Below are 27,048 nucleotides of genomic sequence, written 5' to 3' on the forward strand. Positions count from 1 at the left end.
GCCTACACTTACTTGGTAGCTCACTGTTTCCTAAATGCACGAGATTTTTTTTTTTTTTTTTTTTTCCTCTCTAAAGCTTTGATGTCTGTCACAGTAGTTCTCTTGTACATGAGCAGGTAGAAGATGCATTGTTAGACTGTTTCGTGGAGGTAGAATACAAGGCTTAGCTGGGTATCTGCCCATGTTGTGCAAGGAGTATTTAGCAAAAGCAGTCACAGAACCTTGCTTTCTGTTTTCTATTCAAAAAGATATGATATGTAGCTCTGAAAATGAATAAAGGTTAAATATCAGACTTACATGACATTGTACTAGGTCTCCTAAGATTTGCTAATAGGGTCTTGATATTTTAGATATGAGAAAAATCCACTAGATTACGGAAAAGGGGAAAATATTTCTCACTTGCTCTGCTTCCTTTCCCTCACTGCCTTCTACATGTCACACAGTGACTGCATTCATCTCTGAAACCTTCACTGTCATGTTCTCTTCTCTGAGTTAGGACCACTGCCAAAGTGATCCCATGTTTATAGAGGGACTTTTTGTTTAAGTTACTGTTTGTGGTACAAATAGCTACTTTCACCTTGGAGTTGTACCTTTTTTTTTCTTTTTTTTTTGGATATATTTAATTCTGAGGTAGTATCCTCTATATTTGGATCAGTGCTCACAAAGTTTGGCCTCTATAATTTTCTATTAATATTAATAAAACCCATCCCCCTAGCATATGGGATGCAGAAGACACTGCAAAGCAAGCTGTTATAAACCCCCAAAAGTTTTATGAGCTGAAAAATTTGAGTTTGGAGAGGGGAATGTAGACTTTTGCAATTTTAAAATGCTGATGCTAAATCCATTCAGATGTAAATCAAACCCATCAGGAGCACTCTGCTCTTTAGATACTTTATTCTAACACGTTTTTGTTCATTATTCCTTCCTCAGTTGGAGGTTGTATATGAAAGCTGTTAAATGAAATAAATAATGTGTTCCTATGAAGATGATTAGTATATTTTGGAACTCAGAAATGGTAGAAAAGTTAGGTAGTATTTCAACATAAATAACAATGTGAGTGGCTTTTTTTGTTTTGAAATTCTTAGTCCAGGATGTGGTTGGTTAGGTCATAATAGCTCTGGATATTTCCCAGTGTTTGGCTAGGCTTTGAATGATGATCTCTGATACTGGAAATCTTGTGCTTCTTTAGGTAGGGTAGAGTCAAATAATAGGAGTTTGAAATGAACAGTGTTCACATACATTTTCATACATTCACATACACTTCATATCTTTTCATACGTTCACACTCATATCACCTGGACATTTGTTTTAGTTGGTGTGACACTATCTCACTTGATGATTCTGTATTAAACTTCATTAAATTTGTTGCACACCAGAAGTAGCTTATGTTAGAAGCATTTGTGTGGCTCCATCTGTACCCTGTGCTATTTTGGGAGACCTCTGTGACTGGTCTGTCTCTGCTGTTGCTCTGTCTTGGGAATTGGATGTCACTTTCCTGTTTAAACATTGGCATTCAGTCAAGATATACCCATTTGTAGTTCGTGTTCTTAGAGTTTGCGACAATTCAACTTCCTTGCTATCAAGCCTTTATTGATATCTCCAGGAACTGTATGGAAGTCCTAAATTACTGCATCCTCTGTGGAAAGGCAAAGATGAGGATGAAATATCTCATCAAATAAATTTTTGAAGCCATTATTAGAAGCTTTCTTTGAACAGAGTGACAACTAAGATTGTATTCAACATATATCAAAAGCGAAGGTCTGAGATCCTCTTATACAAAGGGCATAAACAAGGACCAGGATCAGATGTGGTCCCTGGTTTTATGTCATTACCCCAACTCATAACAAATTAGACTGGATTTTGTCAGCAAATATCATCATGGCTGTGCAGATATTCTAGGTGACAGAAGAAACATTTAATTCAGGATTGGTGTGCTTTGACCATGGAGAGTTAATACTCCTTGGTGCGCAAGAGATTGGTGAGTTGCTGGGAGACAAGATTTTCAAGTTTCCCTGTACAGACAGCTTTTTCATATTGCAGTCCACCAACCACCTAGCCTTGAGCATACCTTGCCTGACAGCACTTGAGAGGAAACTTTTCTGCATGTGAGTATTTATTTCTTACTATAACAAAATTAATGAGCCAGTGATCTACTTTCTAACCTGTTTGTTCACCCTAATGCTTCTATTGGTACCTGCAGGAGCAGATATCATAGAGCTATCTCAGGGGTCTTCCTGCAGACCTCCCCTTCAATTTATCATGTTCTGGTTTTCCCTCTTGCTCAGTGTTTTTTTTTTTTTTCTTAGTAGAAAGTATACTACTTAATCAGTGCAAAAACTAATAGGATTTTTCCCTCCAAAAGACTTACTGAGATACATAAAAAAATCAAGCAGTAAGGTATCAATAATGTAAACATTCAATGTGCTGAATAATCATTGTAGAATTTCACCTGAAATGTGCAACTATCTGCAGAGGTGCTCAGCTGTGAATCTAATATGCTGCTGAGAGATTGTTCCTAAACAGGAGCTTCATCTTCCTAATTGTGTATCCAGTGAGATCCTCGTGTTGAAGAGCATCAGTGGGGAGCTCCTGCTGGCTTTCTTTTCTGTCTCCTTTCTTCAGGGTTCACCTGCTGATGGCTGCCAGCATGCCAGGAACCACAACTGTCCCCGTGAGATACAGCTCCTTGTGCATCAGACACAGTAATGGTTTCTCCAGAGTCAGTTTCCAGTCCCTCAGTTGGGCAGCTAATTGGCCTTTCTCAGCTTATTTGGCTTTTATTAGGTACAAACCTTGATACAGGAGTGTTTTCCGCCTTCATGTTCATTCACTGTAGGGCAGTGTAGCAACAAGTGTAACAGGAGGTATAGAGTACAGCAGGGTCCAATTGCTCAGCAGACTGAATCCACAGAAACCAGGCTATGGTTTCCTTTTGTATCTGTAAAAACAGTTCCTTTTGTGTAACATTGTACCATTATTACTTCTTGTCATCTAATGTAATTTTCTTAATTGGCTGATTCCTTTATCCATATGCCAAAGCGTAAGTCCACCTCCATGGAAGTGTCATTCATTAGCTGCATCTATGTTCACTTAGGCCAACATATCTTTACATGCTATATTTGGATTTCTTCTGCAGTGCATTTCCTCTTGCAGTACCACATATATCCTGTATAGACCCTCCCTAGTCCTTTGGCTACAGGCATCTGGCTTGTTACAATAATTGGACACCTTATTTTTCAATCGTGCTGACCTCTCCTTTTGCTTACATTTCTAAGTATGCTTCCTAATTCCTGCTTCCTGAGATCAGCAGGAGGTCTACCAACATTAACACTTCTTGCAGAAGTGCAGATGCCATTGCTAACCCATTTGTCACGTAAGCATTTGACCTGAGTGTTTTTGTGGCCCCTCTCTGTTGGCACTAAAAGAATCTCTTGAAAATAAAATAAAAAACAAACAGCTGTTTTGGTAGTAATTTGAGTCTCATAATTGTGATATCACTGCTCGGTGAATCCACTTTTTCAGGCATGCACACCAGCAGCTCACTCCAAAATCTCTTGGGACATTTACAACAGCCAGGAGCTCTGGTACATTTTAGGCATACACAGAGGTTCCACCTGTCAGGTTTTGAGGCACTTGGAAAAGGAGTGAAACAACTTCTTCAGTGTCTTCCAGTGCTAATGATAGGTTGGAGAGAATAAGAGATGTGATGTACAGTAAATCAAGAAGTCGTTACTTGTTAATTTTCTTACTTTATGCAAGATTTGCATGTGAGCAGAGGAGATATTCCAGGACACAGCCGTCATCCACAGCCATTCTGTTAGGCTAATTTCAAAGAAGAAAGAACAAGGGAGAGTATTTGAGAAACGTATGGATTTGTTGCGCCTGATACAAGAGAACATGGACAGTGTCTCTGTCACTTGAGAGCTAGCGAAAGAGAAACTTCCAGTCATCTGAGGAAAGATGAGAAGCTGCAGAAGCATGTTACTGAATATCATGATTCAGTATTGTGTCCCAGCTCAGTGCAGCCTAGAGTGTCCTTTTCTCTCAGCCTTTCCTAATATATTGGATCCTAACATTTTCCTCAGCTTTTGTGTTCTGTCTGGATTGCAGATTTTTCAAGGCAAGCACTGTCTGTGCACTTTTGTGTTTTTACAGCCCCCAGCCCAGCTGGATCCCACTGTTGCCTGGCAGTTAGACAGTGGTGATGCCAGCAAATCCACCAGGAAATATATTTTCCTTGAATTTTGAGAATTTTCTTGAGTCTAGAGAACTGAGTTCCTGGCATAGGAATGCATAAAATGCAAGACATCTTAAGACAAGTCATTTAGATTCCTGACGAGCTTGTTCATAAATCAAAGTGCAGAATTTGTTTCTTGGTTTCTATTTGACATGTGTGTTGGAAATACATTAAAATGACTCTTTATTTTCCTTTTTATACTTTTTAATTCTTCATTGTTTCCTATGAAATTCAGTATTTGTGTCAGTTTTAATACATACTTTTCAGCATAAAATGTAATAGAAGTTACGTTCACCTCTCAAAGCTAAGAGGTAATTCTGCCTGCATCAATCCCTGAAAACTGCTGAAGAACAGCTGTGCAAGAGATAAAGCCCTGAATTATTTAACAGGTTTAAAAAAAAAATCTCTGATGTCAGTTCTTCTCCTTTTCACTGCCAACAGTGAGTTAGTAGGAGGTAGGGTTGTCTAGCATCTTTCAGGGTCCATAGTTCATGTATGAAAACCTGTCAACCAAAAGCTGTTCATTTGTGCCTGGTTTTTTATCACCCTTCAGATAAGTATGGAGTACTAGATATTATTTTTGACATAGTGTGCATATTTTTTTGTTCACTGTGGTGTAGAAAAGAAGCTATTTGTTATTTCTGTTAGAGGTTTGACCCCCTCAGCTGAATCGCTTGAGCTGGCTTGTTGCATTTGTTCTCGTTTTGCAGTTCACACCCTCACCCTTTAACATTTTGTGAACGTGGGCCAGCTGTTGCACCTGTACAAATCCCGCTGGGCGCTCAGCCCTCCGGATTGGTGCCATGATGCAGGGAAGCTGTATTCAGCAGGGTCACATTAGCGTTAGGAGTTAAGATACAATTTGTCCCACCGGTTTTGGCATGACTCATGTTCAGTAGATAATTAGAACCTCATGCCAAACTTTCACTGTTCACGTTCTAAAATGGAGCAGTAATTTGTTTTATATGTATTAACCATAATTGCTTACTGGGATTGGCAAATGTATTACTAATTCCACAATTACTTCGTTATGAGGCACTAATAGGAAAAAATCTGCTCAAAGTCTAAACTCTCTCTCATAAATTAATCCTTAATTCTGTACATAACTTTGACTTGAGCAGTATTTACTTAAGGCTAGAAATTGCTTTAAAATCTCAAGTAACGTGTAACTAATGCCATATGAGAAAATAAGATTAATAATGAATAACCTGTAAGGTTGCTGCTTATCTATTTTTTGTATGTAAGTAGTTTCGAAGTTTTGGTTTACTTTTTTTTTCTTTTCTTAAATTGGATTGTCCAGTTTTTACCTCTTGAGATAGAACCAAAATTCTTGGGCAGTTTGAGTACGGCTTCTTTTCTACAGCTGCAATGAATACTGGTTGGTGGGGCTGACCTAGTGCAGGGACTTTGACCTGATCAGCATCTTTGTCCTTTGAAAGAGGTGGAGAACAGGGATGGAGAAAATAAACATCTCCTGTATCTGTCTTCTTGTACATCCAGCCTTAATAGTCAAATCCTTTGTCATTTGTAGACTATTCTTGGGATTCCTCTGTGTTTTTCCTCTGAAAGGTTGGCCTTGCTTGCCTCAAAACTTATGGCTCTTTGGAGTTTTTGGCATGAAGAGTGCTTCAAGCCTGGATTATGAAGAGTCCACATTTTCCCTCCCACTGTGGGGATGGAATATTAGGGTAGGCTGAGCAGCACTGGAGGAGGAGGAGAAGGAAGCGAAAGAGAAGGAAGAGGAGGAAGAGTTCAGTTCACTTATCTGTGGATTGAAGAGGTGACCACTAACATTTCATTATTTTTCTGTAAAGGACATGTAACAGTAGCAGTAAGGACTTGCCTCTTTTATTAGCAATGTCATTCACTCAAATTCTAGAAGATGTAAGGTGAATTTGACTAAATTTTTTAGAGTGACCAGTTTCCCCCTTTTAAAAAGACCACAGAATCAGGTCCCATTAAGTTGGGGAGTGACATTTGCTGCTTTTTTGGGTGCCTCTTCTGGTGTACACAGTGGATAGTAAAACTGAGATTTAACAAAATCCACCAACAGGCAGGAATTGTTTCAGAGAGGCCTTCAAATATCTGTCAAGTAGTATTTGCTTTTAGTCACAACTTTTCCAGTCTGACCAGTAGTTTGCAAGCTTTGCTATATTGAATATTTGTTAAGCCATCCACCGACTCCTTTATGTTGCTGTTTTGTTAAGGATGAGTGATATTATTATAAAATTGACGCTTTAAAAAAAAACCAAAATCTTTGCAGAGTTTGGAAGGTTGGTCCATGTGAGATTACAGATTTCTGGATCCTCTGAAGGGATCACACATTCCAGATCTACTCTGGTCCACGTAGTTCCTGTGGTTTCAATTTTCTTAAGTGCTTGGCCTAGTGATACAATTTTCTGTTCTGTCAATGAGAATATACAAGTTAACCATGTCTGTGGGAGTATTTTTATGTTTGATTTATGCTGCAACAGTGGACAATGCATAGACTGTTTATAAAAGCTGATGCTCAGATGTATCCCAGGCTGACTGTTGCCAGCCAAGACCTCTGCTGAAGTATTGTAAATCTCATCAGTTCTCAACCACGTAGAAACAAAGTACGTTTCTTCAGATTAGCATATCTACAATAAACCTTTAAACAAGAGTCATGGAGACATGCAGTATTGAATGTGCAGAAACAAAACCAGGGAAATTACAAATGGATAGCTGTAGTCAATTTTTATCTATGACTTTTGGCATTTTGCACTACATTTAGCTGACATTTTTATTTTGCGGTGGGAATGGGTTGTGTAGCTGACAGGGGGAACTTGCCCTCTAGTCACAGCTGCCCAGTTCAGTCCACGGGCTGCTGCCTGGGCAGCAGGGAGCAGCCTCCATAAACGACTTATCCTCCCACCTGACCTTTGTGTAAGGAGGAATGGGAAGTGCTTGCAGTCTGGAGCTGCTCATCATCTAACATCCACTGATGTGCCAGTGGGTGCATACTTGGCTATGGATAGATGTGGCTAACGTTACAGCTTGGTTTTCTCTGAGACAGTGTGAGGGGTGAGATCTTGACTGTGATTCAGTATCCTCTGCTTTGCAGTCTGATTTTGGAGACCAGATGTTGTAGCACAAACATCTGTGAGCATGAACAATTGCAGCATCCTTTTAAAGTGAGTCCCTCTTGCATCTCCATGTGCTTAGTTAATAGTACGTGGATCCCTCTGCCCTTTAGAGCCCTGTTTCCCCATAAACAGGATCAGTTAGACATCGTTTTGCCCTTCTGTCCCATGCAGATATGGTGATGATATCAAAGGTGTAAAAACTCCAGGAAATTCACCCTAGAAAATACAATTTTTAAACTGGATGAAATATTATTGAGAGCCCCAGTGAAGTCTTACTACTTTAGATCCACTGACTTTAAAAAAGAAATGTACCAAAGTGTTGATATGAAGTAGAAACACAGATTAATGAGATAGGAAAAAAAAAAAATTATTTCCACCACTAAACCTCCTTTCCAGAATAGTAGTTAGAAACGGTGATGTGCATGTTTTAGACCATGAGTTAATTTTTTTTCTCATGTAAAGTGTATTTAAGGAAGTCACTCCAGATAAAAGGTGATTAAGTTTAGATTAATTTAGATATAAATTAAGTTTAGATTTAGTGCAGAATTTGGCATTTACATCTCTTTCCAATATAAATCAATGTTTTTGTGTATGACTTGTTCTTTGTTAGAAATTTATCCCTTTTATACTTTTCAGCCCATTTTCCTATTGAATGTATTTTTTCTCTCCTCCACTTTGCTTCTTTCAGCCTGTAGCGGGTATAGTGTCCGCCACTGCTGTGAATAGCTCACATTTGCAACCACATAAAATATACTCAATTCATTCCAGCTGGCAAAGACAAGAAATTTTGATAGGCTTTATGCCTTGCAGAAGATGGTGCCAGGATGCCTGATTTGTATATTCAGTATAAGTAGTTTTCTAAAACTGATTCAGATAAAAGTTTAGGATGAGACAAACAGTTTTAGAAACTGGGCCAATATCCTTCATACAAGTTGTCTTGAACTGTAGCATTTTTGGTGTGTCTTATTTTGAGCACAACAAGGATGTTTCCAATATGTTTTATAATACACGCATGAAGATGCTTTTTAAACTGCTTATTCTCCAAGGGCATTGATTGCACCTGTGTTCCATCACCTGATACACTGATCCCACTGTGGGACCTTCCAGTTCTTCAGATCTGCTTGGACTGGGAAAACTCGCCAACTGGCACTAGCTTTGAAGCGTTGCTGCTGTTAGCCATGTATCTTTGAAAAGAAGCAAACAATACAGTGTGCTGTTTGTCTCTTTTCTATTAGGCCTGATGTAATACCACTTCTAAAGGCAATAAAGCAGCACGTGAATAAATAAAATACCTGATTTAAAAATGCATTTGAGAGTCACACGTCTAAATTGCCTGTGATTTCTGTAATGTGAAAATCCCTGCTGAGTAGGAAATTATTACCGCTCATCATCCTCTTCAGTATTTACTGAAAAGGTATGACTCTGTTAATACCCTAATGAAGCACTTAAATAAAACACATTCCAATGAGGACAAAATAACCACACTTTAAGTAAGTGTGAGAATACTCTTGTCATCGAATAACTTGTGAGAATGGCAAAAGTTTCAGTGCTTTTACTGATTTTTTTGGCTTAGATTTAGCCAAACAAACTAAATGGGGAGAAATTACATCTAATGCTCCTAATTAAGCACATAACTGTAGAAAGAGCAAACTATTTGTAAACTATTTGAAGCATGCAAGATAAAAAGCATGGATTACTTTTAAAAATGGAAATGATTAGGCCATCCCGGTGATTTCTTTAATTTGTTGCTAGTGCTTGTGCTATTTGTGGTATCCTAATGAAAACTAATTAAGTGTTGGGAAATGATCTGCTAGTACACTGGATTCAATCCTGCAGTCTGTTATAGATGAAACTAATCACAATCACATAGCGTTGGGTCCCTATGAAATCTACCTGGGCACTTCTAGTGGCTTAACCATGGCTATTCCATGGGTCATGAGCGGAGCACACATCAGTAACACTTACCTGTGGCTCTTGTCCCCTGCCAGTGGCAGTGAAATCCAGCAGATGTTCCAGGTGTGCAGAGGAGTAAGTTGCAGGAGGCAAAGCACGGGATGCTGGTCTCTCCTGGCTTTGCAGGGGATGCTCAAGTTTGTGTGCTCATAATCTGGGAGGGAGAGGTGCGGTTAGGTAGGGAGTCTCTCTGCTGTTGGTGTGTCTTGCCAGTTTGAGCTACCCAAACTTCTCCTCTCCACCCCCATGTCCATATGGGCTCCTCACCCAGTGAGTGGCAGCAGCGTTTTAGAAACACTCATTTCTAGAAGTGAAGAATTGGGCCGAGTCTGCAACTGGCACCCCACTGCCTTCCATTTTCCCCATTTCTTTTGCCTGTTCCTTTTTCCCTGAGCCTCTTAATAGCTATGCAGTTGACTGTCTCTTGATTGAGAAGAATGGGAGCTGGAAGACAGAAGAGCTTTGCCCTTTCTGTTCTCACAAACTAGAACTTTGGGAAAAGTTGAGTGAAATCACAGAATTGTAAGCTCTGCAAAGACAAAATGAAAACGAAACCCTTTGTTCAGTGCGTACGTGTTTATACTTGTCAGCTGAACTAGATAAGGCATCTTCATATCTGGTAGGGAAATAACATCTGTTGGAAGCATTTCCCTCTCCCTGATTGTTTGAGTCTGCATGCCTGCTTCACACTTCTGTCCAGAGGAGCATGTCCTTCTGGATCCAAATTTCTCTTCTGAAGAGATCTCTGGGAGTGAGTCAGTTTTCATGCCCCAAATGTTTTGCTGCCTGGTGCAGTCACTGCTGCCTTTTCTTAATGGCATGCAAACAGAGAGAGTTTGAAAGTGCTGTTTTCTGCTTCTGTGGAAGGTGGTGTGCTAAGGTTGTACACATCTCAGGCCAGTTTTCTGAAGTGTATTCTGGATATCATCCTTCACATGTCACTTCAGATCTTTGTATCTAGTGTATGTATTTTAGCCACTGAAACAATTTGGAGGGTTTTGCTGAAAAGTTTGAATACTCACGCCTACCAACAAGTTGCTGTCTTCATCATACTATGTGAGTGTTTCCTTAATCTGTGAGGGAAATAATGTGAATGAAATGGTTCTTTATTATCTTTAGAAAAAGCTATGTAAAAAAAAAAAAAGCAATTTCAGAGAAAAGGTGTGCGTTACAAAATGTTAGTGGAGTCAAAGATACCACCACTGGAATGCTGGTTTTCTGTCATCTTCATGTTCTTCCTGTTTCTGTGCAAGATTTCCTAGTTTCCTATCCTTATTTCTCTCATCCATAATTTCTTCTGTATGGGTGTGTTGCTGAAGATATACTTGTTATTTATTTCCACCTTCCCATATGTCTATGCTGCACAATTCAGGAAGAAACGTTTGCCCAAGTCTCCTTCTTCTGATGAGACAAAAAGAGAAAATGAGACAATGAAAAGCAAATTCCTTGTGCTGGCACACTGCACACATTCATCACTGCAGGAAACTAGGTCGACATTATTATTCATAACAGTATATTATGTTACAATAAAACTAAGCAGAGGGTAGCTCTAGAAATTGGAAGGATGCCCGTCAATTACGCTCTGAAGTGAAAACCTTGCCTTCAAGACAGTCTTTAGCAGACAGAGCAGCATTGGTTGGGGTGGGAGAGGGGAGAATTTCTCTGCCAACAAAAATGGAGAAAAATCTCATTTTCTTCAGGTTTATGAAAAATAAAACTTACTACAAGTTTTCTTTACGTTCTTTTGCTTTTACTTTGAAACCAAAGCAAAGCCAGTCTTCCGTATTTGAAAAAGGACCCATTAAGTTATTATCTGGCCTCCTTTCAGAAGGTCTGGAGCAGAACTTTGATGCTCTTAAGCTCAGTGACATGAAGTTGACATCCCCCATGGCAATGGCAAGAAATGTTGTCCTCCTTCGAGGCTGGTCCTCAGAGCCCTGACACCCTTTTCTACTGTAGAAAAGGATAAGAGATCAGTTATATCTGTGTACCATCGGATTCTTTCCCACTTTACTACTGCAGTATGATTCTGTGCATCATACAAAGTTCTTTGCACTGTGTGCAGTGTCCTTTTCCTCGTCCTTTTTTGCAGTGGTCTACTGTCAGGGGCAAAGGGGAGCAGGTCTATTTAAAAAAAAAAAAAGACACCAGAATTAATTCAAATCTCCAGTATCCTTGGAAATTTGGGTTAAAAACTACCAACTAACCGTTATGGCAAACAAATAGATAAATAATAGATTAAACAACGACAGCAACAAATAAAAGCTTTCCATTAACTAGCTATCTCAGGTTTCATCTGAAACACATTCCCCAAAGTTTTTCTAGTGCTGTGGGTTTTGCTGTTTTGCTGCCTTGTTCAGGAAACAAATTTGAAATGAAGTGAGGTTAAAATAAGAGTTGTTTTAAGCATGTTTGTGTTGCAGGGGAAGATTGCCTATAAGTGTTTTTAATGTACTATATCTAAGCAGACAAGAGAAGTCATTATTCTTATAAAAACTATGGAACCTGTCATCCTTGTGAAAAAGGTGACTACAAGAAAAGGTGAAGCAATTCAGCCAATTTAAGTTGGCTTTATTACCTGTGTATCATTTTAATCAAATCTGGCGTGGAAGAACAAATGTAAAGTGCTTTCCCAAATTTTCTTTTTCCAAGTTATTATTTCTTTCACACATCTCTTAATTTGCTGTTTAATTAGCAAGTCATCTTCACGTATAAAATGCTGTGTGTGATTCACATATAAAAATTCATAAACTTCATATTTAAAACAGTGTCCCATTTAATGTTTTAAATTCTGAAACTTTTTCTTCCTCTGCTTCCATTCTCCCCAAATGAATTATCCACAGAACACTGTAGATTATTACTGGGGTAGAAATAATAGCTGTTGTTTACATTACTGAAAAACAAATTTTTTTTTTACTATTCATTATTGCTATTTGTTTCCATTTCAGACAAATTATCAAAGCCCATTAACTCAATGCAAATCTTTCCTGTTATTTCTATAGACTTTGGATCAGGGTCAGAGATACTAGTCTTACCATCACACAAAGTGAGCTGGGATCTGTCCCTGCCTCTGTTTGGCAGGGTCTGAGCAGCAAGCAGCAAGATGCTGGATCATTTATGTTCCCAGTGCACTAGGGAGTATTTCACATCATGTTATCTACCTTAGGTTAAAGGATCAGTTTTAAAAACAGTCCTCCCCCAGTCCTCCAATTCTGGTGTTAACCAAGATCAAACCAAAGAATGTGGATTAGGCCTGTGGAGCAGCTGCTTTTGGGGTCCCCACTTATCTGTGAGAGCTTTGCTGACCCTTCTGGGCCTCCAGAGCACCCAGAGAAGCCTCAGACTGGAAGAGGTGACTGCCAGATACAGCCATTAATTGCTTTACCATAGCTGTTGTCTTCTTAATACTCATCTTAGAGCAATAGGCATGTCTGTGCACACACACACACATAGTGTCAGTGCTATTGCACTTTGCTCTATATTCCTAGTCTGCTCATTTTATTAATAAAAGTTCCCACTCATTACAAATAGTGCTTTTGATGATGATTATTTTTCCAGTTAACATGGAATGAATCAAGATTTCTTTTTTAATAGGAAAGCAATTTTTGTATCTCACAATAATAATTTAATATTTTCCTCACAGGAGAAAATACACAATAAATCTTTCCCATGACATTATCATGTAGGGATCAAATCTGTACTCTTTATTCAGTGAAAAATCTGTTGAAAAATTATATGAGTGGAAGGCAAGTAAAGACTTGAAATGTCTGGTCTTTCTTCTTGGTATGACCTCTTTCTCAGTATGTATTCAGTAATCACTTTCTTCATCTAGCCAGAATCCTGGACCACTGGCCCTCAACTTCTATTTTACTGGTGGTTTTAGTCTCTTCAGTATGCACAGCACACCATAACAGCCCAGATTTTCCCTTATTCCTTCTTGAGAAGTTGTTTTAAAAATGAAATAATCTGCTGTGGTGCTTTACAGAACTGGCTCCTTGGGGTTTTGTGGGGAGTGTGGCAGTGCTGAGCATCCAGTTCAACCCTGCTTGTACATCAGGGCAGTAGAAGGGCTTCTGCTCTAGTACACTGTAGCAGATGGGATACAGCCCAGAAAACAATCCTAAGGGTGAGCACCCTGAACTGCCCCTTCATTCCTTGAGGTGACTGTAACTGGAAAGCTTTTCTGGGGGCACTCCCGGACTGGGACTGGGGTGCACTTCTTGTGCCTTAGCAAGCAGCACAGCGTGATAGGAGTGAAGCAGTTAGTGCAGAGTCATTGGCCACCACACAATACATGTTTTGAGTGGAGTTTACTGTGGATTAGCTCTGGTCTGGTCGTGCAGACCGAATACCCATTAGTGGTTGAAACACAGCAGTTATGTCCTTGGGATACGGTTTAGTTTCATGTGAAAGGAATCCAGTTTGTGTGCTTGGAGATCACTCTGTCATGCAAACCAAATCAGTGTAGGAGATTTGCTCAAGAAATAACTCTCCTGATTTGGATTAAATCACCAGCATGGACACAGCAGAGTAGTAATATGCCATATTAAGAGACCTCATTTTAAAAGAAAATCATGTCATTATCCCAGATGATATACTGTGGTGATCAAATTACAAAGTGTTGAGTGCAGAACGCAGCCTAGGTAGTTTGAATCAAAGGAAGGGTAAATGTAAGAGAGATTTATTTCTCAAAATGGACAGATAGATGCTAAATGCCAAGGAAACATTGTCTGATGCCACTTCACACATGAGAGAAATGATCACTTCTGTAAGAGACATGTTGTATGTAACTAGCTATTGGATAGCCAATGTGCAGGTAAATGCTAATCATATTTATGGTACTGTGGAGCAAGTAAGAAAAAGCTCTTTCCTATGCCACATGCATTTCTGTAGTCAAAACTACTAGTCTGTTTTGTAAAAACAGTGGCTCTGTATTGATTAAAAAGCAAAAAAGTAAGAGTTCGGAGACTAGTTTGTTTGTTTGTTTGTTTGGGAGAAAACAGAAGTTTGCTACTGGAAACAAGCAACTGGAAAGACTGTGAATAATATATGAAGCTGCTGAAATCAACATGTTCCAAACGTAGCAGTTTTTATTCCAAACATTGCAGTTGTGCATATTTCAGCTAGTTAGTAGTACTGGTTAGTAACTGGTTAGCAAGTACTAAGATGATGAAGGAGAATATACAGCAGAGCAGTGTTCCCCAATCCACTGAAAACAGACTGCGAAATGGTTTATATGGTACATGTGCCTCTACTGAAAGAGAAGCTCTAACATGACAGGCCAGTGTGTTCATCCAGTTGTTGAGATCTTTATGTGTGGATTCAGATACTCAGGTCCCCAACTAGTCCAGCTGGGCTAGATTCTGAACTTCTGCCCTGTTCTCTGCTAAGTTTTTTAAGAAACAAGAGTTGACAAATGGCACCTGCAATGGAAAGGTTTAGCAAAGTGTTTCTTTCCATTTCTGGAGTATTCTGTATCACTGTTTTGTATCTCTTGAATATGTGGAAGTTTTGGGGTGGTTTTTTTTTTTTTTTTCCCTGATTTGGAGAATGCTAGTAAGCGTCACAGGCTTCAGATCAAAATTTTGAAATTGGTAGGAATATTCTGACCAGTACAAAATTAGTAGTTCCTCTGAAACTCTTTTCCTTCAAAATGTTAGAGAAAAGATCAATGCAGTTAGTATTCCAAGAATATCTACCTGTTTTTAACATATCATAACAAGGTTATGTAGGTCACTTCTGCATGTAACTTATGAGCTAAGTGTGACTGTGCTATGTCGGGTACCTTGCTAGTTCCTTCAGAGAGCCTGAGTGACTGTGATACCCCATTGATGGGCTCCAAAATTTATTTTTACCTTTGGGTTGATGTAATTTACAGATATTTTGTCCTATTCTAGTCATTGAAGATCTTCATACTATTCCCATTGTGTACTTGAATTCTGACAGGCTCTCTTAATGCTTGTTGAAAAATGTCAATGTCCTTTGGTTCATTTAAGTTGTATTTTTCCCTCTAGTCCTTATGTCAGATCACAGTGAGAAAAGAATACAAGAATTATTATTCTTACTGTTAGAAAGCAGAGCCAGATACAGGCATGTAGTTCTTAAAGTAGCCACTAACTCTGGAGAAGTGAGAAGGTAGCAGGGCTGTGGGTAATCACTGCACACGGCCATAGGGACCGCAGGATCCATAGGGACCTTAATGCATACCTGTATGGGGATAGTATAGGAAGCATGTGTTTTTGCTGTGCATTTACAGTGCCTGCCAGATTTCTCACTGAACAGCCACAGACCTCTGCTGTACTGGCAGACAGGGCATGATACAGCTCAAAGTGAATAGTTGTGCAACCTCCATGGATGGCTGAAAATTACTTATCCAATATTTTTTCCCAACATTAGACACTTTTTAAGATTCAGCTGGACAGGGTGCTGGGCCATCTTGTCTAGACCATGCTTCTGCCAAGAAAGGTTGGACCAGATGATCCGTCCAACCCCATCCCTTCCAACCTGCTATTCTATGATTCTGTGATTCTATGAGTATGTTATTCTGTGTTTTTCCTCAGCCTATAATTGCACTTCAGCAACTAGGCATCTTCATGATTTGTAAAGGTGAGAAGCCTAGCAGTGGATTATGAGTTCTCTCATTCATAGTAAATTCATAGTAAGCAGAGTGTTGTAACCAAACAAAACCAAATAGGAAACTGCCATATAAATGAAAGCCTACCTGACAAAGAAGACAAATTTTCACTTCAGAAAGATGTTTTTCATTTTATCTTATTAAATCTCATATTCTTATACTCTCATTCTTATGCTAGGATTTCATTGACTGCATGTGTGAGCATGATGTGCATTTTACTGTTGTTCATATTAAATGTGAGCAGTAATTCTGGAAGTACATTATGCTTCATCTTTTTGAAGAATTTTAAAGCTAGGGCTGTTAATGTGTAACAGAATCTTTGGAACAGATGGGAATGGTCAGGCACTCCGGAGCAAATGTTTGGAACAAAAGCTTAATTACATGGGTACCAGATTAAGGCATTCTTATAAACAGTTTTGGTATTTTTGACATGGTGGTAACAAACAGAAAGCAAAGAGAAGCCAAACTTAGCAACTGAAGTGTAGCAGTGGATTGATTCTGAAAGTCAGCAGGTGAATATTTTCCACAGTCCCAGCAGAGACAAAGACTGAATTCAATAGCCAAATTCCTATTGATTTCTTTGGGAGCAGGATCAAGTCTTTAATTCGTGAAAAACTCCTGTTTTGATTTTAATGAGAGTTACGTGACTTAAATCTTGTTTAATGTTTTGGAAGCACTGGGTAAGGTTTGAATCAAATAATAAGTTTTCTAGACTTTTAATAGCGTTATTCTTCTTAGTGCTGCTGTTACCTCAGGGTATTTACTTTTGGCTGTTAGTGCAGTGTAGAAGTTGATACTATTGAGAATGGAATTGGCAAATCTTAAAACAGAATGTTTAGATCATAAACATTTTAAAATAAGACTCCATAAAAAAGATGTATATTTTTTTAATATGAAATGTTAGTTGTGTTCTTGGCAGGCTTTGCTTCAGAGGAGTCACATGCATTTCAAAGAGTGTTCTGCAAGCCAGCTGCAGCCAAAAGATTATTTCAAACCAGTGAAGACCCAATTCCCTTTTCTCTGTTGCCTTTTCCCCTCCCTCCCTCCCTCTCTTTCTCTCTTTCCCCTCCCCACCCCGTAGGACTCTCTATATCATACAGCTGAAGTGTAGCCAATCATGGGATGAAAAATTCATACAACTAGTATACAAAACAGTGCAAAGCATAGAAACACTGACTAAAGATGCCAGTACTGGTCTGAGCGTTAAGAAGTACTGTTGAGATTTCTTTTCTTCAACACTCTTCAAATCTTCAAACTTCAAAACCTGTTGAATACTCTTTCAGAGCCACCAGGATTGCATAAACTATACGGAGAATTCCTTGTGTCTGCCCTGCACTTACCTGTGGAGTGGCACAGTCATCTTTATAGCAATTACTTGATTCATCAGTTCTACATGAAACCATATATACTCCAGGGGTGTGCAGAAATTGGTGGGTTTGGGGGATAACTCAGAAGATGTTAATGGAGTGGTTATTTATTTATCTCAATGAAATGTTGATGATTTATTGTGCTACATATGATTTTGGGTTTCACGTTTATTTGAAATAAATGTATGTGAGAATGTTTGTTGTCCTGCTTTAATGATGTCTTCAGAGGACTTCTTTTTATAAAATGCAAGCTTAGTGTTGATGAAAGGTATGGTATGTATGTGGTTGTGCAGGCAGAAGTCTTGCCTCACCTCAAGCAAATACAGGTGCCACGGTAGAAGCTCCCTGTACTGATCAAACGATGTACATTGTTCACTTATTCCGGAAGAGAACTTGAATCATTTTTTTCCATAAAGTGAAGGTAGTGCTTTCTCCACCTCAGTTTTGAAACCTCTTATTGCTGTGTACTCTGCTGGATATGGGCCTGAAACCCCTGCCTGCTTTGGACTGAATGGGGACAATTAAAAGTGTTTTTACATTGATCACTGGCTTTAGCTGTAACAGTCCTGAACAGAAAAGCTTTGTGTCCATTGCCCTAAAGTATCATTAGAAAAGGTTTTTAGAGCCTTTCACTGAAAATATGTTGTGTGACTGAAGTTTGAAGCAACTGGCAGTGAGAAGTTGTATGAAGAAGGGATTCCAGAAGAGAGTAATGTGGTATACTGACCGTGTTTGGAACCGGCTGTGAATCTACCTCTTAGCCAATCCAAATCCTTCCTGTATGGAGTGAAATATTGGACTTTGGTTGATTTTAGGAGCATATACTTTAATGCAGTTTCTTTTCTTCTTTCTAAAGAGCAGAGATTAATACAAGGAATTTATTTTCCGCAGGCCCATGTTAACTTCATTCTTTGGCGGTCCAGTTAGGAACTGTGAACAAAGCCTTGCACGACATTGACCTATAAGGAAATTAACTTTTTGGCTTTCATTAATTTCAGTTTTTATTTGCTCAGTCTGTGATTTGCAAACCAGACAGATACTAGATAATATTGTACAGAGAAATTGTATTAGAAATTTAGCACATTCTCCTTGGGCTAAACTGGAAAGTTTAGTCAATTGAGTAGAAAGAATTCTGTTGCTAGGTTTTAAAAAAACAAAACCCACAAATCCTCAAACCCAAAACTTCTTACAAGTTGAGTTTTTAGATTCTTATCTAGATCAGCAGTAAGTGTCCTGAATTCAAAGATGAAAAGCATCTACTAGGTCTTTTTCAAATATTTAACATGTTGCGGATTAGAGATAAATACCATAGTACAAACACGGCAGGTCATTAATTTCTGAGCTGATACCTTTAAGAGAATGGAAAGGTAATCATGGTAAGAGATACATCTGCAGAGGTTTTTCTGACTTTTTTTTTCTTTCACCACTTTTCCCACACTAATTTGACAAGTAGGACTTTCATTGTCAGTGGAAAGAATCTAATCCATGATTTTACTATAGTCTTTGTATGAGCACTTGGCACAAATACGCATATCATCCTGAAATTCTCCAGACTTAAATCAGACAAAGTTGCTTTCCTTCATTTTTTTTTCTGCTTTTTCTCAGTACTTGTTAGCAACATTGCTGCTTGTCTCTGAATTTCTCTGGTGCTACTAAATGTCACTCACAGGCAATCTGTTTGTTCCTAGTTTATATTTCCCTTTAGGTGACAGACTGCATCAACAGCAGGGCTTATTGTCATTTCTCTGATTTTAGTTTAAGTACGATGAAGGATTCGAAAGAAACTGTAGCTGCTTACATTGTATGCAGTCCTGTTACATTTCCCACAGGAATGTAAAAAGACAGAAGACAAACTATGACCCAGCTTCGTGTCCTCCTATATAATTGCCTTGTAGATGTGTATGACTTGAGGTATTGGTGCTCTTAGTAGCCTGTATGTATGATGACCACATATGGTATCAAGAAAGAGACTGGCAATAAGCAAAAAACTACCAGGACCTGAAAACTGATCAGCTAATGCTTGCAATGTGTGGGAGGTTATTTTTGAGAAAATCTAGGTAAAAGTTGTATTAAGTGCATCAGAAATACTGAGGGCAATTCTTTGGATAAGTCTAGCCTTTTGAGTAGTTTGTGGGGCTGAGTCCTTGATCATTTTGAGAAAGAGTCCTGTACAGCTGTTTGTATGAGTATAAAGAGTTAAATAAAGCAGAAATATATCTTCACGCTTTTTCTTCTTAAAAATAAAAGGTCTGGATTTCAGAAGGAGCTGTAAAGCTTTCAGCAAGAATCAGGCAAACACTACAGTAAAATGAAAAGCTGAAATGTGAAGAGTGCATGATGTGAGATGCCAGCTCAGCGCTTTCAGGAGTCATGTACAGATCACATTGCTCTAGGAGGGGAGACCACCCTTGAAATTGCAGTGAACTGTAGCAGTGACTGGCTGCTTTGCAATGTAAAGGAGTTATATAGGCTGATACTCATCCACACAGTTAGTCACTCTTAGCAGTAGCCTCTCTTAACAGTTCTTCAGTCTGGGGAAAACAGATGTTATTTACAAGTACTTCTGTAGGGGTGGAAAAATCACCTTACTATACAGATCCCAGCTGCACAAGGAAAAGAGAAGAGTAAGACTGATCATACAATAAAGGTTCTTTACTGAGGGTGTTTGTTTTTTCTCCTCTTTGTATAGGTTCAACATGGGAGAAAACATTACGGCAGATTGGTTTTGAAAGGTAAGCCATAAATTTGTTTCCTTACCAGTGCAAAAAGAAAAAGAAGAAAAACTTCATGGGCAAGTTTGCAGAATTATTTATTTTAGCTGATTGAACTATCTATGACCTCATATTTAGAGAGGAAGTTATGCAGTGTCATGCACATACATGTTAAGCTTTTCTGTTTATGTCCTCTTCTCTTTCCCCAGTTGATCTGAAACAACTTATTCACCATATGAACTTGACTCATAATGTTTTTTGCTGGCGACTATATAGCACACTAGTATTAAAAAAGGTGACACAGTATTTGGGCAGAAGTCTTACTTATGAATGAAGATATTGCTCTCGTTCATATTATTTTTTCCATGAAACTTCTAACCTGTGACATATTAGTTGACAAACGTAAATGAAGTTGAAAGAGGACCAAAACTGGCAGAGAGCTATTTAGCATCAGAGGAAAAATCAGAATTCAGCATTCCTCAAGTGCACGAACTTCTTGCAGCCAGTCTTAACCACAAGGTCATCATACCAGAAACATATGTCTCTCTTGGAAATTAAACTAGGCCAAGCGCAGTAAAGAGTGATCTGCTGTTGATATTCAGATGCTCAATCTCATGTTTATTCTTCTATAAATGATGAGCAGAAAAATCTGCTCTCCACTTGAATAAAGTTTTGCTGTTTTCCCTTAATAGAGTAGCTTGCAGTTGTACACCAGTGTGCTTGGCTTGCTGTTGACTGGGCAAGAAGGGATTTCTCTTCATGTTCCATGAGTGCATGCTGTGCATACTGCCTGGGGCATCTCGGCAAACCCTACAGACAATCAGGCCTTTCTGAAATCAATAAATAGCCGTACAAATCTTATGAAACAAAATTATTTACTTGCTTCCTTTCTCACAAACAGAAAGCAAGCTGTATTTTGCTTCTGACCTTTACCTTGCATAAAGTTTTTATTACAACAAAACAAATTTTTGTTGCAAAAAGACTGATGCTTAAGTTTAATTACCCTAACTCCTACCTGTGATTCTTAGATCTTGGCAGCAATATATGAAAAGGTTTTATCTATATCATCTTTTTACAGGAGGAGTCTGCTTAACAAACACCACTTGAAGAAATAAATTCCTAAATACTTGACTTTCTCTGATCTTTGTCTAGAAATGTGGCACCTGGGGGAAGGGTTAAGGTTATCTCTAAATAACTTCCAGGTCTTCAGGAGTTGTACCACAGACTTGTGGTCTCTGAAAGGTGGTCACTCATCTCTCTGTAAGAACATCTGTTGTGTCTAAGGAGATGCTACTGTCCTAATGACTATTAATTCTCTTTCTTTAGAAGGTGGTTTTGAAAGCCTCTATGTTATGATCCCGAATGAGTATGCACAGGGTCAGCCTGGTTTACATGTTCAGTGAAATATATTAGATTTCCATGTTAGACATTATATTTGCAAAAATTGAAGGACAGTGCCCTTTACAACATAGTAGACACAGAAGTGCATGGAAGGATTATGTTTTATTGTTATTCTTACAGCCTTTAATATTACATTGGTACATATTATTTTGGTTCTTCAAAAGCAAATCACTCTAAATGTGACAAAGATCTGTCTTGGTGAAATTTAGCTTATCATTGGTACAGCACTATCTTTGTAGCTTTACAGGCTTGGGTTGGTTTAAAAGTAAAATATTACAGAACAGTAAAAACACTTTTTCCCAACCAAATAATATATAGAGGTCATAGTTATTTCTGTGTAAATCTCTTGATACCAGTAGAGGCATTCCTGTAAAGACTGGCCAAATATTTTTTTTTAAAAAAAGCCAATTTGTTGCCATATATTTTTATCACAACTTGAAAATCGAGACTGATATGAATACTTACCATTTTGTAGCTGAGGAAACATGGGCATTTTCATTTCATAGCTTCCCACCAGTCAGAAATATTTTAAGACTTTAATCAGATCACTAAATAAAAATATGTCTCTCCTACTGCCCCATAAGCTTAAAAATGCCTCAGGAATATAGGTAACTGGAGTAGAAAATTGCAGTCTTTCATAGTATTTAGTAGTCCTGAATAGGTTTCTGATCAAAATTTATTTTAAAATGTTTCTGTCTCAAATTTTTAATATTAGCAATTTTTAGAAGTTTTTAAAAATAATTTTAACAAACATAAAGTGAAGTGTACTACTTAACCTGTAGTTTCTGTTAAACCCATATGTAGATAGCATAAGGCACAGTATTGATTGAAAGGAAAACTGTGACTCCATTTTGTTACAGCATCAGAGTAGTGGATGTGGTTCATAAACATCAGCTTGAGAAGATGCAGTGCCAAATCAAGATTCAGACTAGAAGTTCCTTAGCTGTGACACCTTACTGGATGTTGTCTATTTAGAGAGAGAATGTTTTTAACAGCACTGAAAAAAATGTTGGATATGAGTGAAAATTGCACACTCTCAGTTGCTAAGTTTGATATCATCAAGGGGTTCTTTTTAATAGTTTCTGCTTTTTTCTCAGTTTAGTTTCTTAATGAGCATTTAACTCAGCATGATACCGTACATGTCTGAAGGGCACTACAGTAAAATACTGATTCTTTCATCACTCCATTCTTCTTTTAAGACTATACATTAGCACCTGCTGGTGCTGTTTGTCCACATCAGAATGGAAAAAAAGTAGTTTTGAGGAGTGCTAGAATGAATTAATACTTTGGCTCTATGGTTTGAAACTGCCAATGGAAAATGGTCAGTTTTTTTAAGCAAAGTTCATTAGAAGTTCTATTTGTGGCAATTTCCAACTTAGATGTTTCAAAACAGGGAGAGCCCACACTAGCTGTGTACATGCAATGTATGTACCACATGAAACATGGAGAATTCTTAATAGACTGAATTACGGAGAAGCCTGCCTGAGAAGCCAGAGGAGAAGCCTGCCTGAGAGAAAACAAATATGTAGAAGAGATTGCTGTGCAGATCCCATTATTGCCATTCTAGTTTGAAAAGAAGGGCTTTCAGATGGAACTTCTGCACCCTGAGAGATTGATTGTCATCCTGGAGTTTAATTGAAGTAGCACATTAGTTAGCATGGGTGGGGTGAAGATTTGAATATATTTGGCTTGCCATAATCATAGAAGCAAATGTGTTCTCATATCAGCTTTTTCAGAGAACAGGCAAAGAGAAAACAAGAAAAATAAAGTCCTTTAAACAGGTAGAACAATTAAGGTTTGGGGTTTTTTTAGTAATAATATTCATCTTCTTACCTGTATTTTTAACAGAAGCTTTTATATGACATGAATATATCAGCAATAACAAGTTGGTTTACTAAAAAGTCCGAGAGTTACATATATATGAAGTCCAGTGTTAACTCCTTTATAGCAGTATTTGCTTAATATCATATTGTATGTGATTGATTAATCAGTATTTCTTATGCCTTAAGGAATAGTTTCCAAAGTAAACAAAGAGATATACATTGTTATATGTGACACTCCAATGCAGGAAGTGCACTTAATTTGCAGTCACAGAAGTAGAAATCCCAGTTCTGCAAATCTTTCAAACCTGAGAAATTATTCTGGGGGTGTATCACTACATGCTTCCTCTAGTCTTGCTCTCTTCAGTAGGCAGCCTTTTATGGCCACCGATAGAGATAGGATAGTGGGCTACATCTATGTTAGGTCTGATCCTGTACAGCTGTTCTCGTATTATGTATATCAACACTAAGAAAAGAAGCAGCAGCAGCAGCACATGTTTTGCTATTTGAAAATACATTGTCTGCAAGCTGTTGACTTAGGCACACCTGAGTCAGCTATGAAATATCAATAGCATTTAAATGTGGTGTTTGAGCAAGGACATTATTATTCTGGAGGAAGCAAGATTTCTAGATGCACAGAAGAAAAGACATTCGAAGTAATGTCCTAAGGAGAAATATGTCTTTGCCTAAAAGATGGAAAATTCATATAAAATGTTCCTCTTAACAGGCTGTTTTAGAGTGGATTAAGGAACAGGAGACGCGGACACTCAGTTTGCATTGCAGAAAATTAAGCCCAGATAATATACAGGTTATGTCATCACTATTTTGTGGTTACATGATGTTTATTCTGCAATAGTAGAGTGTTTACATTGCTGTTGTCTTCATATCCTGAAAAACATAGAGGCACCAAGAGATCCGACTGCGAGGCTTTTATGTAAGCATTACTTGTGAGCTGAGGATGCTGCTTTTCAGTGCAAGAGAAATTAAAAATGCTGGAGCTTGAGTAAAGTAGCTTTATATCCAGGAAATGACTGGAGTTAAGAGCTTTTCAATTAAATGGAGTATATGTGGGTTTGATAGATTTAAATGAAGGTCTTTATGTTATTGATTGTTTTTTGAGACATTACAAATAAGCTTATTGTAACATACTGTAGTAGTCATCACCTTTGTCCAAGATGATCTTGACTGTAGTCCCTGACTGTATTTTCTGCAGAATACGTTAGAGAAATTTGAAGAATTATGAAAAATGTTAACTTGTATTATGCTGTCCTACAAGAAACATAGTTTAAAATGCTGATCATGTGATACCTGCATGTCAAGCAAACTGTCACCTTGCATGGTTTCTTTAATAAGCCAAAAGAAGTAGATTTGTGGATAAATAGGATGACTTTTTTTGCCACTGTTAACCTGGGCATTATTGTTCATTATTGGTGTGTATATAGATGACACCCACATAATCATGAAAATGTCTAGAAAGCAGTCAGCTCTCTTCTACTTTGTTCCAAATATGGTTAAAGGTGTGTTTCAGAAGGCATTGTTCATCTCACTGGTTTAAGATTTTTTTTCAGTCACAGGCAGGACCTGATGGTAATGGCTCACTCAAACTCTGAAGTGAAATAATTATGAACAAGTAACATTGACTCTGCTTGTTTCCTGGCTACTCTTGCAATTAAAAAGAGAGTTTAATGCTCAAAGCCTATTAAAAAGGGAAGAGGATCAGGTCAGTCACTGAGCTGGTCTCCTGTAACGCAATCCGTGGGGTCTTTCTAGGTTGGGGTGAGGCTTGCAATGCAGAGCCTGAAAAGACCCACACCAGCCTTGGGGAAATGGCTACTTCTACAACTGCAGAAAATTAAAACCAAAAGGACTTTTTAAAAAATTTGAATTTCTCTCATTTGATCTTCAAGATGATGGAGTTTATGTCCTTGTCTAGTAGATTCAATATTGATTACAGAAATGTCTTCTGTTGTTATGTTTTTGTGGACCTAGAAATGTTCTAATAATTTTAAAACTTTAAATGAACAGTGTTGGACCTCATAAAACTCATTGTCCTGCAGGGTTTCCAGACTTCCAGTCTTCCTCTTACCACTCTTCTCTGAGTTGTAATTTCTAATGTGACTAGTAACTACTCAGCTACTAACAACGCATCTATTCCCTTTTTACATTTGTTCCCGTGGTGTTTCTCTCATGTGTAATGCTTTACATTACAGTTCCACAAAACAGACTTAAGAATGATTTAATAACTGTTATTATATGTTAAGTAAATACCAACTGTTTTAAAAAAATATATATTTGAAGAATAACAGATGTGTGGTTTTTACACTTTTGGCAACATTCAATAAGTATGTTTTTCATAATAAATAGCTGTTTCAGTGACACAGAGAAGGGAACTTTTGACCACCAATTTCTTAGTAAAATGCAATTGTCTGTATAAAAATTGAAGATACACCTTTTGTTTGGCTGATAGCTTCAGATTCTGAAATTATTGTTATTTTTGTGGTATGCAAAAATTTGTTATTAATTTGGAGTTACATGTTTATATATGCAAAAGTATGTGACTTCCACTCTACATAATGCTAATATGACATGTCTGCACCATTTGTACAGCAGCAACATCAGTGTAGAAAGTGTGACACACAGCATCCCAGATTCTTGCTAAAGTGGTGCTGAGGGTGATCGACAGTAGAAAGCTGCTCTTGTTAGTAAAGTACTGTGTGTTGACTGGTGGGCTTGAAATGCTATTTTTTACATCCTTTTACTATTTCTGATGAATGAAATGGTAGTTGGGGATTGGTAGCTCTCATACCTCAAGGAAAGGAAAAGGAGATGAAGTAGGAGCAGGGAAGGGAATGAGATTGTCATGGAAAGAGGAAAAGACCAAAAGATTGCTATGTCAAGGCTAGACCCCAGATAAGAAGATTGGCTGCTATTAAGATATATTCCAGATATTCTATGTATTTCAGTAGCTCCTTCCACTACTCTTCTAATCACAAGGTGTTAAGGAGGACAATCTGCATTGTTTTTTTCTGAAGCAAAATAAATGCAACAACTCCATATGCCACAGGTAAGGAGACACATCTTTCCCAGTAGACACCAGGAGCAAGTCAGCTGTCATCGCTGAGATGTGTGTTTGTTCCTATGTTGTCTCTGAGAGCAGACAAATATCTGCTTTCGCAGCTGCTCCACACATGCCCCTGCTCAGCCTAGCCAAAAATATTGTGTATATCTTCCCTACCCCTTGCAGAGACCGAGAAGTCAATTTCCGAAACCACTCGTGACGTGCAGTGAGTGCTGGAATCCAGACGCATCCAGGCACTTCCTAAGCACCTCCTTCCAGGTCTAGGTTGCTAATTATGAGCCTACTGGCGATCTGTTCTCTCTCTTTCCCCCGTGCTTAGATTGCTTGTAACTTGCTAGGATATTTGGTGCTTGGCCAGAGTTTCTCTGGGTGACACGTAAAGAATAAACAGAAAGAAGAGAATACCACTGGATTCTATAAATATTCTATAAATATTTATTATGCACAGTTTTGGCTTGGAAATCCAAGTACCATATGGTTTTCTATAGTGACATCCCCCACTCTTCCCCACACTCTTCAGTGCTTTAGTAAAAAGAATAAATATATATTTGAAATATAAAGTTTTACTCTGATACCACGTTCCATAATTTCAAGCTCTTTCTTCACATACAGCTGAATCCTATAGCCCTTTCTTGGGCAAGGCTCCCATTGACATCATTTTGGGAGCATTGCCTCAACCAGGGGCTGCAAGAGGCTGCAGGGTCTGATCACTGAGAGGTTATTTTAAAAGAAACAGTGC

At 38.2% G+C, this 27,048-nt stretch overlaps 1 protein-coding gene across 1 annotated transcript in view; it reads left to right on the forward strand.

Moving 5' to 3' along the window:
* PIEZO2 (piezo type mechanosensitive ion channel component 2) overlaps positions 1 to 27,048 on the forward strand; it is a 316,185-nt gene that overhangs the window by 129,733 nt on the left and 159,404 nt on the right. Inside the window, exon 4 of the mRNA XM_074893340.1 lies at positions 19,988 to 20,030. Coding sequence (XP_074749441.1) covers positions 19,988 to 20,030 — 43 coding nt within the window. The remainder of the gene's footprint in view (positions 1 to 19,987; positions 20,031 to 27,048) is intronic.

Source organism: Strix uralensis, chromosome 1, assembly GCF_047716275.1.
Source record: "Strix uralensis isolate ZFMK-TIS-50842 chromosome 1, bStrUra1, whole genome shotgun sequence".
NCBI classification, from domain to species: domain Eukaryota; kingdom Metazoa; phylum Chordata; class Aves; order Strigiformes; family Strigidae; genus Strix; species Strix uralensis.